The following is a 17772-nucleotide window of genomic DNA, read 5'->3' as shown; positions in this document are numbered from 1 at the left end:
AGAAATAATGAGGATGTTAGTTTTACAGTGAGGATACTTAGAAGGGATGTGGGCAGTGAGTAAGAATGTTTAGGTGAAGATACTGGAGAAGACATGGGCAGTCAGTGAGAAAGTTTCTTTTCTTTAGTTTGTCGTTACTGAATAGAAAGCGAAGATGTTTCTTTAGCGTGCGGATCCTGGAGGGAGGAAGCAAGGTAGGCAGAGCTGCACAGACCAGATGGAGCCATTTAATTTCAACACAGGTGGCCAAATGTATAAATGTTGTCGCTGCACTGAAACCAAAGGCACCAAGTGAGACACTGAGCTTAGACAACAATTTGGGAGCTCACGTTAACACAACGGGAGATTCTCCACTGTGTTACAAAAGCCCAGAAACTGTGAATAATGAACAGAACAGTAGAAAGCCTGCAGTTTACTTTCCAATATGGATGTTGTTTTTGAACACACTTTACAATTGGGTTTTCCCCCACTTTGTAATTGGATTTATTATTTTTATTAAGTTCCCCATGATACACAACCGAGCAGGTGGATTGCTCTAGAACCTACACCAGTTTTGCTCTTGAAGTGATTGCGAGAAAGTAGATAAAAGCTCAGTTTGGTTAAAAAAACTTAAATTTTCTTTTTCTCATTCCCTCGTCTCCCCCTCAATGTCTTTCCCAAGACAGCGCATATGAGATCTGGAACTCACCATTTGTGAAGCTGCAGAGGCAGACACATGCCTGACATAGTCTGTAAGCACACTAAAGCCCTGTAGCAACCGGGCTACCTCAAACACCAGATTAACAACATTCAACTGAACAAAACAAACCAATCAAAGCATTAATTCATAAAACGTTTTGCAGCATTATAAACATTTTTTTAATCAAATAAAGCTTAACACTAGGCTTAATCACATCATTAATATTTAAAACAAAAATATGCAAAGGGCTGATATACATTTTTTTGATTTTTAAAAAGAACTAATTACTATTCGGTCAACAAAAGATAAACGATTAAGTTAAACAATTAACTTAAAGAGGGGAAAAAGGCAGTCAGTACCTGTCTCTGCTTCTCCGCGATGGGAATGCAGCATTGCAGCCTTCAACCGTGCAGACGTGCATCTCCTTCAGGTGAACGTTCTTGTAGTGTAACTTCACGCTGTAGGAGCTTTTAAAGCTCTTCTTGCACACGTAACAAATCTTGGGATCGGGACTCAAGCACAGTTCGCTCTCTGGTGAGAATTTCTGGGGGCTGCTATAGCCCACTGAAGGTGAGAAGCCTTCTTGAAGGGCAGGCATGCTCCCCCCTCCGCCATTGTACAACCCATACTGGCTGATACTGAAAAACATGTCATAGGTTGGGTCAGTGAACTCCTCCTTTATCTTGATGGTTTCTGGATGAGGGGAGTGCGCATTGCGCTTGTCTTCATCCTTGCCACTCAACATCTCATCCTTGTCATACATGTCTTTGTGTGTTTGTTCATCGTTGTCCATGGGCTCGTCGCACATCTTGGGGTCAGAGCTTTCCGACTCATCCTCAAAGTCCCGGTCGTGCTCTTGGTCTTCAGACGTGATGCTGCCCATTTGTTTGTCCTCCAGCCCACCCAGGCTTCTCTCCTCGTCCCCAGCCAGGGTGCCCTTCACGGGGAGGCCGGGACTCATCTCGTCGTGTGAGTCACAGTTATTCATCTCATCGTCGTGGATGCCATCATTGCTCAAGACACAGTTGTCCCTGGACTTGTCATCATCATCGTACTCATCGGCGGTGTCGATCACCTCCTTCTCAATCTTCACAGGCATGCTCGATTTCCGGGACTTTTTCTTGGGGGCGAGATCTGCCGTGTGCTGCTCTTGAGGAGGTAAAAGTGCGGAAGCTTGTGGCTCGGTGAGAGAAGCCTGCTCGATGCCGGGCACTGGCATTATGGGGCTGGTGGGCAGCGATGTAGGAGGGCTCACCAGTTCACCGGACGTCAGGAGGCTTCGGTAGAATGGAGGAACGGGCTGAACTGTCTTTAGTGAAGGGAAGACCAAAGGGTTTTGCAGCACTGGGTCTATCGAAGGAGAACTGAAACCCATAGAAGGACGTCCAGGAGATGTTAAACTTAAGCTTGATTTTGTGCTGGAGATGACTGGAGTAGCTGCTCCAGACGTGGCTCGGATGAGGTCCTTGTCTCTGTTGTTCCTCAGCATGGGCATGTGGAGGCGTGGGTTGGGGTTAGCACTGTGCCTGTTACGGCTCCGCAGGGAGCTGAAAACCATATTGCACCCGTCGATTGTACACCGATGCTTGATCTTCAGGTGGACAGCATTGTAGTGGATCTTGAGAGTACCTTTGTCATAGAAAGTCTTAGTACAGGCATTGCAGACCACACGCCCTTTTCTGGGTGTCTGACCCATCCTTTTCATCCTTTGAATCTTTGCGGTCAGAAAGCTACTTTTGGGGATGTCCAGCTTGATTGGATCGCTTGCAGGAGGCGAAGTGTGAGTGGGCGAAAGGTTGTTGGGCTCTATTTTGGGCTCGACATTGGTAATGCTGCTGATATTTCTGCCGTTTGCCTGGTCATTTCCGAACGGTGAGATAGAAACTTCCGACTTGCTGCTCTCAACGTGTTCGTTCTGAATGGGAAGGTTTGGCTCCCTCAATCTCAGACTGGGCTGTTCGAGCAGGACTCCGTTTGGAGGAAGCCCGAGTAAAGGAGCAGAGACTGGATTGATGTACTGGAATGGAAGCAGGAACGCCAAGCTGTTGGGGATGTTTTCAAAATGGTGGATACTGGAAGGATTGCCGTTCTCTAGATGAGACAGCACACTAGGACTTCTGGCACGGTTGTTACCTTCTATAAAAGTCCTGATATCAGAATCTGCCTTTGAACCTGGTACAGCTACTGCTTGCCCTTCCTTCTCTTGAATTGCCATCAGCTCCACGATGGATTTGGTTTCTCCGAACCTCAGGAACTGCTGGAGGGTAATGATCTCCTCTTCCCGGGACATGATGGCCCAGCGGTCCAGCACCTTGCCTGCAGCATCCTTCAGGCCATATCAAAGAAACAACAAAGACAAACACAAAAAACTTATTGATCCTGCATAATTACGGCAGTCGATTGAAGATGCTCCGCTGTCCACTAATGAAACAGAGGCCCAGGAGCAACATGCAAAGATTGCTAATACCACTCGACCCGCAAAGCAAACTTTTCTAGCATGCAAATGTGGTAATTAGGTTCACTGATAGTGAAACAGACAGAGTTTAATAATGTCAGAGCAAACAGAATGAAAGCCATTGGGACTCAATGATATGAACTACCTAAGATTCTGCTATTACAAAAACAATGATCGCTTTTATGTAGATGTTCAGTATACATTGCTTATTAATATGGGAACTCTTGCTGTGCAGACTCAAAGTAAATTAAGGATCTTTTCTATAATCCTTACAAATATGGTGACATGGGAGGAAGCATCTGAGAAAAAATGTCTGCAAACACGAATGAGTGCGGCCAAAAATAATACTATGTAATAAAAACAAAATTGATTTAACAACAATTGTTGTGGTTAACTGTTCTTAGTAATAGAAAAAAAAACATAACGGACACTCATGATATTCTTGTTCCTAAATAACTCAGTAATGGGTGTTTTCATGACCCTCCCGAGATAGGTGCCACAGTCTGAAAACCACGATATGATTTCACTGCTGTTGTAAATAATACAACCTAAGACAGGACACAAATACTGTACTGCTGAATTATTCCTGTTGAGATAGGAAAGAGGGCAGAAAAACAGAAGAAAGGTAAGAACAAAAGAAAGAACGAACAAATAAACAAATGAAAGAAATAAAAGAACCAACGAAAGAAAAGAAAAATAGAAAAGAAAGGCTCCAAACTTAACTGTGAACCAAACTACCACACATCCAAATTGAATGCTAATATTAAAAATGAGATGAAGGTTCCACATGCACAGTTCTATTCCTTTTTATCATAACATCTTCACAAAAGAAAAAGGGAGAATTTTCTGTAGCCGATGATCACTAGAGCCTTTGTTAAATATACATTAAAAAGCATTCCGCAGCTTTCATATTAGCATGTCAGTCTGCTATATGCCTCGAGGTAGCACTGGAAATTTGATGTTACACTCTAGTTTTATTCTGGACAAATATTGTAACATATTAATGATATTGATGTAGCACTTCAAATTAACTCTTTGAAACATGAAATAATAAAGAAGGAACAGCAAAAAAGAAAAAAAGAGTCAGTGGAATGTGAATGCTGATTTATCTCTTCCCCCCACACATACACACACAAATACACACGTCGACTACTGCATGGTTTGAAAGGGGAAAGGAATTGAATACATGTGATTCAATTGCAATAGGCACAAACATGCAGAAAATAGTTTTTTCCCCAATGCTAATTATAGGTGAATGTATGTGTGTTGTGTGTGTATGAATGGCAGAGGATGCTCAGTAGGATATGATTACAACAATACAATACAAATTTACATTTATATAGCGCCTGTCACATCAGGAGGGCATCACAAGCACCCGAGCTGAGGGTAGGAGCTGAGGGGAATGGGAGCTGAGGGAGTTGGGAAGAGCATTGATACTCATTTTGACATAAACAGGATAAACTCAACAAGATACAGACCCATAGCCCAGCCAACGCAACGCAGAGACACTGGAGAGTCTTGTACCTTTTGTATTCAGTTCAGGGCAGAGCAAAAGTTCAGAGTTTCTACTTTTGATTCTGACCTGATATTTGTGGACCGGACATATTTGGACTGTCTATATTCACGGCCATGGTTTATCGCTCATTCTCATCAGTTCAATCACTATCCGACGTGCAACTTTCCAGCAAATAACCAAAGGCTCCACATCACAGTGCCGTTGAACCTTCTGATTATTTCATTATTTTTAGAATCCCTAAATTCAATGATGATGAAAGCATGTAGTAACCATCAGAAAAAGAAGAGGAGAGGAGAATAGAAGAGGAGAGGAGAATAGGGGGTAAACTGATTGAATCTGATTGTGTACCTTGCAATCCATTGAGTTTTATTCCGATTTTCAGGCTATTATACCCAGTTCTGTATGTATTACAATCATTCACACAGTACTGGGCATTGCAGTAAAGTATTTTATTGATTCACTAACAATTACTTCAACATGTGAAAGATAAACAGGATTAGAGTTCCACCATTAAGTCTTCGGTGGAACTTGAAAATGAGCAACAATAAGCCCCAGTTTCCCGATCTTGCCTTTTAACTGATTTATAAATGTACCCTCCAATGTTTCCAGTTTCATTTTCTCTTAGCACAATTTCCAATAAGAGTCATCCCATAATCTAGAGTGATTCCCCAAACCCTTTTATAGATAGTACAGCGTAAACTGCAGCATTCAGTGGGTACTTGGTTAGGGAGCTTCAGAGCAGAAATGCAGAGCAGAACAGATCAGCATCTGCCCCATCGGAATGTCGAGTCTCCTCGGGACCGTGTTACAAAGCGGTAATTCTAACCGGCAGCAGACCCTCTAAAAAACCCACAGGTGACAAAGATAAAAGGGAAGTTCTTTGCTTTCCAAGTACTTCCTCCTGCATTATTATTCCCTTTTAAGGCATTGTTTTTTCTAACAGTTCCACAGCAATGAGTTTGTGATTGAGGCAGAGTATGGTGAAAGTGGTACCAAAATGCAGCAAACATTTTTTGCTTCCAGTATCAGTATGTTGTTTTGCAGGAATGGGTGTAGGGGCTGCAGGGAAGAATTAGACTAATGTTTCAACACATATCAGGACTGATTCATTAAGCCTCAAAACTAGAACCAAGCAAATAAGCAAATTTTGCTCAGAAACAAAATACAGTCAATTCACTTGACAGTGTATCCTGTGAAGCGCTTTGAGACATCTCAATGATGTGATAAAGTGCTATATCAAATGCAGGGATTATTATTATAAATACAGAACACACATTTGCAAAAGTCAGCACTGACTGTGCAGCTTTCTGCTAAATAACACATGCATCAGGTACAGATTGGTGTTCTCGCTTAACTACCGCTCCATCATTCCAGCTGCCTCTTGTTAGTCAAACTTTTGACACTGAAACTGTCACACCTTTTACCGGGAAACATCCGATGGATTACTGGCAGGAGGAATTCGGGGGGGGGGGGGGGGTGGGGTAGTTGGCTTTGATCATTATTTTAAACATTTCCCTGCCTTCCATATTCACAAGGCATTTAGAATGTACCCTGAAGGATGCTCCTTTAGATGTGATGCATCAACCTGAGATCTGGTTTGTTACAAAACTGCCGGCTAACATCACAGAGAGTGCAGCAGCTTGTTGTGATTATGCATAAGCCCAACGCGTTGATCTCAACCTGGTGAGAATTGACACCAGAAAAAAAGGTTACATAAATGTATGAAAAATGTTTTTTCACAGAGTAAGGGTGTTCACATCATCTAATAATACTATGCGAGCTCAGCAGTGAAAAACTGTTTTCAATTCTATGCACTGCTCTCGAAAATCATCTTGAAGTAATTTCCTGCTTACATTCCCAACGCACAGAAAAGCTTTTTGAATGTTCTGACCCAATCCTATGCAACACCAACAAATGCATAAATAAACAAGAGCGCTGGACAGATAGCACCAAATAAATTGATGTGAATATACTTCCTCAGATTGCACTGCATTCTGTTTGAAGAGTTAATGCTCCCACAAGGTCAGGATACGGATGACATTTTTGGTTAAGTTTTAGATCTCAAATATTTTCTTAGAGTCACATAGTTCAGGTCACAAATGTAAACCCGTGAATAAGCAGATGTCCATCTTGTTAACATGAGAGCAATGGGAAGGGAGAAGAATGGAGCTTCTTTCCCCATTGTTGCTGTAGAAAACATCCTGAATAGCCATCTTGCAAAGTCTACAACTTAACTTCAGAGTACCAGCAAGGGTCTCAGTCCAATTCTCTTCAACCTGTCTTGCAATAAATCCTTTTTGCTGCCATGGGGTCTATCATATGTTAATTGCTAACAAAGCCATCTTTTTACTACATCTTTATATTATAAATGACAGGGCAGAACAAGACTAATTGTTTTGAACAATCTTAAACGTGTTATCACCAGTCCCCCTTCAATTCCTGGATTTGTTCATTTATGCTGTCTGTTATCTTCAAGAGTGGTTACTCTAATGAACCAATTTAGAATTTTTTTTAAAATTGGGGTCAAATACACAATATTTCTAATACAGGGGGACCCTGTTCTAGCGGCCTTTGCCATAGTGTTGCTTTGTTTGCAGTGCGGAGCCGCTGACTTGGAAGTGCAAAGCATCTAACTTCTGGTGCTGGCTAAAAAAAACCTGACTTCTGGGTCATCAGGTGACTGCTGACGTCACTTACTGTGTTACACTCATGCACGCTACATGCAGGAAGGGTTGCTATTGTCACTTCCTGCATCATGGGCACCCGTGTAGGAAGAAGTGGCACGAGTTAGGCGACTGATTTGGAAATTGGCCATTTTTTCATGCCTCTCTCTGTGTGTTGGTGAGACACCTATAGAGAGGCATGAAAACATGGCCAATTTCCAAATCATCAGTTGTCCACCTCATGTCACTTCTTCCTACATGCATCTCCAAGAGCAGGAATGATGTGCATGTTTTACCTTTCTCCAACATGGAGCACCTCATGAAAAGATTAATTAGCAGGCTGATCACGAACTGGCCTAAATCATCAAATGAAGAGACACATGCTGAGATGAGACAGGACCTGCTAGGTGGTGTTGTCACCACATGTGAATGGGGATTGGGTATAAAATAAAAATGATTACAAATGCAGAGTGATTTTGTTAAAGAATGTACAAAGTTGACAGAACAACTGCTGTGCAGAAGAGTTGCAGATAAAGCGAGCATTGGAGTAACCAGACTCAGAGAGGCAGTAAGCGACATACACATCACAAGTGAATGAACCCAGCCATCTGGTAATGACATCATTACAAATGAGAAAAACACAAGTCCCTTTCTGCTTTGTTTCTATTGTGCTCCCCAGGTTTGTTCCTAAAGATCTCAGTCAGACGGCGCGCATTCTCCAGTAACGTCGAGGAGAAGCTGATTTTGCAGTGACCCATCTTGAGACGACTGTTACATTCTGCACCAGGCTCTGTCTGCATTCAGGGTGTGCCACAAAACTTCAGTGCAGATATTGGCAGCAGTCATCTAATTTGCACCTCCATCCTTTTATTGCCATTGGAGGCTCAGCTTCATTAAACACAATGTCCTGAAATCTGGTCAGCGTACACCCACTTGTACATTCTTGCTTAATTTGCTTTTCATCTTTGGAGAATTCCAACCACTTAGAAAGCAGAGGGGATATATTTGTTAATGATTACTGGTGCTATGCTTTTACATAACAAAGATAATAACTGGTTCCTGGATTGAAAAGCACAGCATGAAATCTAAGAGTTGTTTAAAAGGCTCAAACACAGGTCAAACATACTGACAAGCTTTCTTTTTTTTAAAAGAGTATTATGAATAGAAAATACTATTAAAGTAATTCCCATTTTGGTTTTTTAAATATCCCATATTGCCAGGAATTATATTTATGGTGCTTGTTCTATGCCCAAATTGCACCTCTGTTGCTCTCCATGTCCCTCAATATCTTTCAGGCATGTAGTTGAGGGATACAAATTTATTTCAACACCCACTCACAAAAAATAGTTACAAGCAAAGTAGTTGTTGCCTTAAAGCTTCATCGCCAATTAACATTCACAATTAACCACTCAAGGCACAACACTACATTGGTATAATTTAATGTTCAAGAGAAATTGAGTATCACACTGCGTGAGACAACATGTACATAAATGTCTAATCGGGTTACTATATAAGGAAGGAAAATACAGGATACACAGAATCTCCAAATGTTTTTGTGCTTTATACAACGTGCCATAGGGAATGCCCCACCACGCAGTATTGAATGTTTTGTGGAAAATTAACTAGGAGTTAAGGATCAGTAGCTTTATGACAGAAATAGTGCCAAAATGCAGAGCCTTATGTTGAGGATGGGAGTTCTTTCAGTCATGATCTAAGCAAATTCCTGTCAATCTCTCTATACTCGCAAATTCTTTTAACTGAATAATCCTGCTACTTACAACATGAACAATGGTACAGCTGCCCTGCTACGTGCCACTCTGATGATGTACAACCTCATTTTCTGTCCTGACCTATTATACATAACAGGGATCCATCCTGTTTCTAACTGCTCTTCGGGAGGGCAATTATATCTGCAATATGTAGTTCAGAAATATACGTCCAGTCCATGTGGGTACAGTCCCACAATGTGTTTTAGTTTTAACCTTGTGACAGACCTGAAGAGATTTCAAAGGCTTTAAGATGTGAAATGAGATGACAGCTCTGCCATACCTTCGCAGCCAGCCAGCCTTCTCTCTTTCTCAATCTGTACAAGCTGAACTAATTAAAAGAGACTATACAAAACTGTCGCATGTTTGAAAGAAGACATTTTGGATGATACATTTGAGTGAGTGCACTGACTGTGGGATGTGCTATTGTCAGGAACGCGTGGTGGAATGAATCAGGTGCTGGCAATAATTTATTCCAGCATTTCATTTTTAATACTTATTATCATTTATTTATATAATAAATTTATTCCACTTGAGAGAAAAATGTTTAATAAATCAAATCGTGGAATCCTGTAGCTCAGTGGTTAGAGCACTCGCTTTGCAAGCGAGAGACCTGAGTTCAATTCCAGGCAGAGGGCGAAACCTTGGGCAAGTTTCCTTACTCCACACAGAGCCTAATAATAATCCCTCCAAAACCAAAAACAATAATAAATATGGGACTCCACGAAGATTATAGGTTGTGTAAACCAGACAGAGTTTTAAACTGAAAATCAAACATTCCTAGTTAAAGTTAAATTCTTCTCAATTAGCAAGGCTACACAACTGATGAGAAACTCGCAATAACACAATTTTATAATTTCGAACTTCTTGGTTATTGTTGTCATTCCTGCTTATCAAAGTGGATTAGGGTTGGGGGGAGGGGGGTAGGGTATGTGGGGCAGTCACATCTGGGTAGAGAACGGTTTCCTGCTGGTTACAGCCCCAAACACTCCTGGGTTTTGTGACAATGAACAGCTGCACTGTATCTAATATTGTACTTCATTACTGGTTATTCTAACAGCTTGCTAACCCAGAGCTGCCTATCTGTAAAGCTAACCTGATAAAGGATTATCACTAGAGGAAAACAGGAGGAGGCTAGCAGAATTTATTGAATACACACACGCGTGCACACAGAGGGCTATTAGAATACAGGATGCTTCACCAGAAATGTCTCTTGAAACCGAGTCCATAAGAGCTCTTAAATGGGAATTGGACAAATACTTCAAGGGAAAAATAATATTAAAGGGAATGTGGAGCAGGGGATTAGGACTAGAGGAGAAAGCTCCAGCAGGGAAGCTAGCACAGCATAGACATGGGCCGAGCAGCTTTCTTCTATGGTGTAGAAATTCTGCGATTTCCTAAAAAAAAGTCTAAAACAGGATTATTACAGAGATAAGGAAAATACTGTATGTTGCCTGATTTGAAAGGAAGGCTGAGGTAAAAACTTGTTTTTAATCTCTTCAGTTTGTTTTTTGTCTCTTATTCTTTGCCTCTCGTTTGTTACCATTTCATTCATTTTCTCCACTCGTATTACTGCTTCTATTAAATCATACATGGGCAAGGGAAGGCAGCAGAGGAGAGTCTTGCTACGGCTCCATCTGTGGAGGGAAATCAGCCAAGGTGAGAGGTGGAGATATTCTGGAAATTTGGTGGATTACCTTTGGGGATCAGGAGTATCACTATACAGAATCTTCCCACAGGAAGTTAAACTGTGACAGGGCAAAGTAACAAATAGTCAAGTAAAGACACAAGCTTTATGGAGTGAACAACCTTTTATTTTGTTTTGTGCTTTCTTATGCCAAGAACAGATAATTGCTTCCTAGGAATGGACTCCAAAAGAGATGAATGCCACAAAAAGGATTCTTCTTAAATCAGGTTAAAGCGTATTGTTGAGAGTTCAGAAGAGCTTTAGCATATTGTTTAAGTACAAGCAAGAAGAGACATTGTCAATAAGAAAATAAAAAAGATAAAATTGTGCAGCACCATTAGATATTAATAGGCAGTTTATTCAAATGCATCCACTGGTGTGGTTCCCCAGCAGAGAACTAGCAGTGTTTAAGATCATTTGGAACAGTTGTAGCCAAGACATTCTAGAAACCGATTCAGAGTCAAATACTCCTCTCTGATTTCTAATGGCTATGGTAAACTCAGAATTTCATGTTCCTTTTACACGTACATCAAAAAGCAATCTCTCCCTGGTCCCAGCAGTTCAAGAGTGACTAACTAAAGTGTGCTGCCTTATCCACCACCTGTCCCAGGAGGTGGACATGGGTGGGTGTCTAATATACAGCAATTTGTAATCAAAGTCAGTAATAGTGACTGAGTCACAAACGGTTAATCCTAATGGTACAACCAGAACAGCATCACACCGACTGGCTGCAACTCCATCGTTTATTCCGGGTGCACAAGCACAGCATTCCCACACATTGGCACCACACTTATCTCTTTACTGGCTATTACCAATTCCCAGTATGACAGGAAGCTACCCGGTATGAAGGGCGCTATATAAATGCAAGTTGTAGTTCCTGTTGTTGTTGATGCTCCCATATTAGACCCCAGTGTAGCAATATTATATTATGGAACTCCAGTCCAACAGCTAACAACTGAATATACCTTGTGATAATAATACCTATTAGTGCTAAGTCCAACGTCAGAGCCATTAAGTGAGTTTGGATTCATCTGAAACTTGGGGTATCACAGAGTATGAGCAGGGGAGCACATGGCACACAATGCAATGGGGTACATAATGACTGAGTCCCAGAGAAAGCCTCGATGCCCAGTGTATATGTGTGTGTGTGTGTGTGTTTGCCTGTGCATGTATGTATGCTTAGCTGTGTGTGTGCCTATATGTGTGTGTGTGTGTGTGTGAGGGGGGGGGCTAGTTCAGGGCAACCTCACCAGCAAGAAAAAAGATTTGTGGAACTCTTCAATACAGTTTTAATTTGTTGGGTAGTTCAGGCTACAACACCAGAAGGTGTTCAGCAACATGCAAACATACCATGAGGAGCCAATGCAAGTGTCTTTTCAGCCATCCCCACCCCCCACCCCCATCCCTTCCCATTAATGTAATTCAGCCAGGTTCTGCATATTTTCATACAGCTCTCCACAAATCTCATTAATATTTCCCCCAGCGCTTTGACAGATTGCCTTGTCATTACGCATCCTGGAGCCTTTTAAACAATATGGGTAAACTACTGTTTGTGAGGTTAATGACAATTATGCCATAATTACTGCATAAGTCACCAGGTCCACTTTATCTCAAAGTCAGGGTTCTGTGCAGCGTCTGCGTTGTGTAACTGCCATCGTGTCACTGTAAATGAATCTTACACAGATATATTTATCTCCCGTTACCTTGTAAATTATGCTGACAGCAGGATGAACAAATTACCGTGTGTCATCACTTAAATACCACTGTTGATAAAACAGAACAGACAACAATGCTGCAGTCTACCCCCAATTAGCGCAATCACACTTAATACTCTGTGCTCTCCTGCTGCACAGGCAATGCTGCAGCGCAGCCACTGAAATTGTTTTCCACATTTAAAAAAGAAGCACATGGAGAAACCGCCTATTTTATTTTTTTAAATTCCACTTTAAAACATTTTGGAACATTGCATATAAATAATAACAATCCCCGGGTTAGTCCTGGTGCTGTATCACACCTCAAAGCGACCCGCAGGAATTAATGTAAAGCATATGACTGTGTATTAGCAGATTAAACTGTAGAGATTGACAGATATTTAAGACCATCCACCAGCCTATTCAACTGCCTGAGAAGTTCAAAGGTCTATAACCTCACTCCCATTCAGAACTCACTTAAAAGCATGGGGTGTCTGGTGGGTTTACTTTGCTCAATTTATTTCCAATATGTATTTGTTGTGTTAAAGGGGGCAATGTCTTCATCCCAAGAAAAGCGTGTGACACAACATTTTTTTTTGTATTTGTGTTTGACTCCCATGATTTGTATTACAAATAAAAAAAATGTTTGGAAGTACAAATCAAACAGGTCAAATTCACATCATTGTGTCTCCTTGATCTTTTGCTCTCTCTACAAATGAAGGGTTCTTTACCAACCACTTGTTTTGACTGTACAGTAGTGCCCTATAAATTGCAACAGTACACAGCTGGTGTTGAATTTATTTTATTTTATTGGGTCTTCAGGGGGTAGGATTAAGACTACAAACAACTTTTTTTTGCTCGTTACCTTGAGCCAAACCCTTTTCAAGCTTTATCTTTTGCAGTGAAAATCGAAAAAACCTCCAGAACGCTTTGAGCACACAGCAAACACGCCTTGGTTTTGCACAAAGTTATTTCAGAGGGATTAAAGGTATTTATTTTACCCTTTGAGATAAAGTGGACCCAGTGACTTGTGCTCGAATTACAGCATTATTGTCGTTCACTCGCTAAGCAGTTACATAACTGCATAACTACAGCTCGATGCAAAGTGACCAGGACAGAAACTCCAAACGATTGCAATCCAGACCGACAAACCTGAAAATCCCATCAAATGTAACCCGATGTATGCAAACAGCACATACCCTCCGTAAACCAGCAAAAAAAAACCTCTCCCCCGAATAGAGCATCAACCGTGATTGAACTCATTGCAGCCACCAAATCTTTGGGGGCTCCCAAGAAAAATCTCCAGTTTTTTTTAAAAAAAATCCCATTCCAGTCGTAACCTTCATTTAAAAGGATAAAATGAAGAGCGCTGAGTGTGAACCAACTTTGTCCTCCAACCCCCCCCCCCCAAACCCATACAAAACAGCGGGATGCTCGCAGTCTGTGAGCACTGGTCCATGTCAGTATCTAACACAACAAACCCACCTCAGCAGCTCTCATTATCCCATTAGAGACGCTCTCGCCTTCTTGGTTGTCCTTCCCTCAATTAAATAAACCGCAGCCCCTTCGTTCAGTCTTTCAGCCCCAGATACCTTTTATGTATTGCTGCATTTGCAGTGTATACTGTGCGTAAATTTAGAGATTTTAAAACACACAGAAACACACACACACACACACACACACAACCCTTGTGCTTCCCAGACTTGTCGTAAAGAGGGAGATAACAGGATTGCACTTGGAACTGGGACTGTGGAAATCACAGCGCTCTTTTTAGTCACAGATCTGTTTTTATAGTGTTTAAACTCATTATTGTGTGTGTGTGTGTGTGGGGGGGGGGGGGGGGGGGGGTGGGGATTATTTTCCCCTCCAGTAGAGCTATTTACTCTATTGACATCCCCTTTGCTCTTCCCCACACCGTTTAATATTATTTGACGAATCCAATAGTCAGTCGATTCCTTTTAAATGCTATTATGAACTTGGCTTCAAACAACCATTGCGGAAAAAAAGGATTTTTTATTTTAATAATAATAATTATAATAATAATAGTTATTATAAACCGATAATGAACAAACCAACTGGATGCACAGACACAAGGAGCATTTTTAACCCCCCCCCCAAAGCTGGTGTGGACCCCACATGTTCTGTGGTCCCTGTGCACTTGCCCCCCACCCCACCCCCCCACACCCCCTTAATATTTTTTATATAAAGGCGAAAATAATACTGCGGGGGATAAAAAGTGCAAAGAAAAATTGCGATAGAAAATGCCTCAATTCCATCTCAGTGTTGTGTGTATATATACTTTATATATATGGATATATATATATGTGTGTGTGTGAAACACTGATCTTTAGCAGAAGAGGTGACATTCTTTATCGCGTTGTTTTAGGAACGAAATCGAGCGCAAAAGGCAAAGACGGTCTTTAAACACCTCCAAAGGTTAAAGCGCACAGAAGCGCCCCCACACACACACACACACACAAAAAAATGCCCCGGTTATTAGGATATTGCCCCCCTTTGCCGACCTGTGCATTGCGCCTCTGCTGCAGTCTGCAAACAGCCGTCTGCAGAGCGCCGCAAGAGCTGCGGGTAAACCCCACAGAGCTCTGTCCCAAACAGGTGTTGTGTGCAGGAGGCAGAGGGTGGGCAGTGCTGAGCTGGTGCCCAGTGCACTGAAGAGGGGACAAGTCTGCAATGTCACTGCCTCTGCACCCACCCTACACTGTGTTCAATCCGGGCAGTGTTGTGAACTACCTTATTATTATTATTATTATTATTATTATTATTATTATTATTATATGCAGACGGAAACTCTGGCCACCGATTCTAGTTATTTCCGAGATTCAGTGCTACACAGTGATTTTTTTTTAAAAAAAAGAAAAAACATACAATAAATAAGATGCTTATGATCTGACGAATTATCCCGCCTTCGGCTTGTGTGACACCTCGGAGGTGACAACGTGCACCGAATCGATCAGGGGAGGTGCAAAGGTGCATCGACCTTCAAGAATGTGCAGTGATCGGAAAAGCGGACTTTTGAGCTGGTTTTCAGTCAATCAGAGACTGGATATTGAGAATATAGCATAACGTGCAAAGTTTTTTTTTAAAAAAAGGATTTTAAATTGTATCNTTTTTAAATAGTATTTTTAAGAAACGAGAAATTTGAAACATTGAATATTAATTGGCAATAACGTAAAAATAATAATCCTTGCATTTGATATAGCAGCTTATCACATCGTTGAAACATCAAAGAACTTCACACGACTGTCCGGGTAGGGACTGTATATGCGTAAGAGATCCCCCAAAAAATCGAAACGCCCAAAAATGAGAGAATGCGAGAAAGAGAAGAATTCGAGACTAAAGGAAAGGCAGGAAGAACTAAAGTACTGTAGCTGTTTAAACTTTATTTTAGAAAAACAAGTGCTTGAATTAATAATAATAATCCTTTCATTTCATATCGCGCCTTATCACATCGTTGAAACGTCTCAAAACGATTTTACAGAATGTAGTGTGAAGTGAATTAATGTATATTTTGTGAGTTAAACACAGCAGCCAATTGTTAACAGCAATGGATTGAATAACCAAATTATATTTTTTAAAAACAAATTGAAGGTATTTTCTTATTTTGACTGAATTGTCACTGAATTGTTTATTCAGTGAAATATTAAAATTGTAGTAATGAAGCTACCTCTGACATCTAGTAAAATTCTAACTAGCATTATTTCACTGAATAATCACACTCACAGTGTGTAAGCTGAAATCTCACAATGCTGACCATTGCAGTGCGGGAAGCCTGGAATCCCTAAAGCTGCCACAAATCTAAGGGTTAAGAATAATGTGCAAAGAGGATATACGACCATGACTCTGGCTCTGTAACAATGCCCAATACCCTGCATAAAATTAGAAATCATCACTTTTTTGGCATAAAGAGTGAGGGAGGGGACCATGCCAAAAAGCAGAAGGTGGAGGCAATCTCACCCTGAAACATTAACTTCTCTAACATCACACTACCAGGATTTAGGAAAATCAATGTCAGATTATTCACAAATTCATGCAACCCTCTCTTTTTACTGCCTCCTTAGCAGAGCATGCCCAACCTGAGAAAAAATTCTTCCATGTGAATTCTCAAAGTGAAAATGCTTCTGCACAATACTTGGGGACATCACTTCATTAGAGGAAATTGTGAGAGTGTGCAAGTACTGACTGACAGTGCCTTCTCAGTTGGCACACCGTCTTCACACCAGTACATTAAACTCTTAATCTTCAGCTGATGCTCAATGCCATGCAGTAAGATATGAAAGCCTAATAGGCATCAGCACCTAAAATATATATATCGATATAAGGCAGCCACGTGATAAGTAGATGTTGAAGTGGGTTTTGAGTGTTAATGATGAGAAAAGTACAAAATATGTACAGTGGACAAGACAGGATATTTTCTAATGCTTATACTCAGACCTGCTGTCATACTAACCCTGGAATGGCTAACCTTGCCCTTGAAGACCCATAATTTAAACAGTCTTGAAGAAAAGACATCAACAATAACAACAACTTGCACTTATATAGCATCCTCCATGCAGAGTAGCATCTCAGAGCACTTAACAGTGGTGGAGCCTGACTCTGAACCGGTGGGGGGGTGGGTGGGGGAGGTGACCGTAAGCACGGTCGAACAGGAAGGTTTTCAGGAGGGACTTGAAAGAGCAGGCAGAGGGGACCAGGTGGAGGGATTGAGGGAGAGTGTTCCACTCTTTCTAAAAGTGGTCATTTATTTTTGTTTTCCTTCTACATTGCAAAAAACAAAATGTAAAGAGTCCACATTTCTGTAAATAGCCTGTTTCCCAAATCCCTCACAATTATTTTTAGGTTTTCGTATTGAATCTTATAAAATCCTATGGGATAAACTGAAAATCCTATAAAAGTCTTATAGGATCCAATAGGATTCTACGATACTATCAAATTCCTTAAGGAATTTTTTGACAAAGGGATTTGCAATAGATTTTTGTTTCAAAAATAAGTCTGAAATATCGCTCATAGAGCACAGACCAAAGAAAAACAGAAACACACACACATACACACACAAACACACACACAAACATACGCAGAGCCAGAAGTGAGAAGAAAAGCTGAAGTGCCAATGTCAAGAATAATACTTGAAGCATCGGATCGATTTTAAGCGAGTGGTAACCTGCAGGCCTTGAGTCTCGAGAGACACAGCTCACTGTCTGTCCTGTGTGCAGTCAATGCAACTGCAGCAAGACATCTGCTGGTCAGTCAGTGACTGCAGTGTCCACTTCAAAGGAGATCAGCGCCTGAATCAGACA

General features: G+C 41.2%; 1 protein-coding gene across 1 annotated transcript in view; it reads right to left on the bottom strand.

Moving 5' to 3' along the window:
• Window positions 1-17772, bottom strand: part of bnc2 (basonuclin 2) — a 120725-nt gene that overhangs the window by 37977 nt on the left and 64976 nt on the right. Inside the window, exon 4 of the mRNA XM_042346828.1 lies at window positions 1039-3005. Within this exon, the coding sequence (XP_042202762.1) occupies window positions 1039-3005 (1967 nt within the window). The remainder of the gene's footprint in view (window positions 1-1038; window positions 3006-17772) is intronic.

This window comes from Callorhinchus milii, unplaced genomic scaffold (genome assembly GCF_018977255.1).
Source record: "Callorhinchus milii isolate IMCB2004 unplaced genomic scaffold, IMCB_Cmil_1.0 Scaffold1, whole genome shotgun sequence".
Lineage (NCBI taxonomy): Eukaryota > Metazoa > Chordata > Chondrichthyes > Chimaeriformes > Callorhinchidae > Callorhinchus > Callorhinchus milii.
This window is presented reverse-complemented; position numbering and strand designations above follow the sequence as displayed.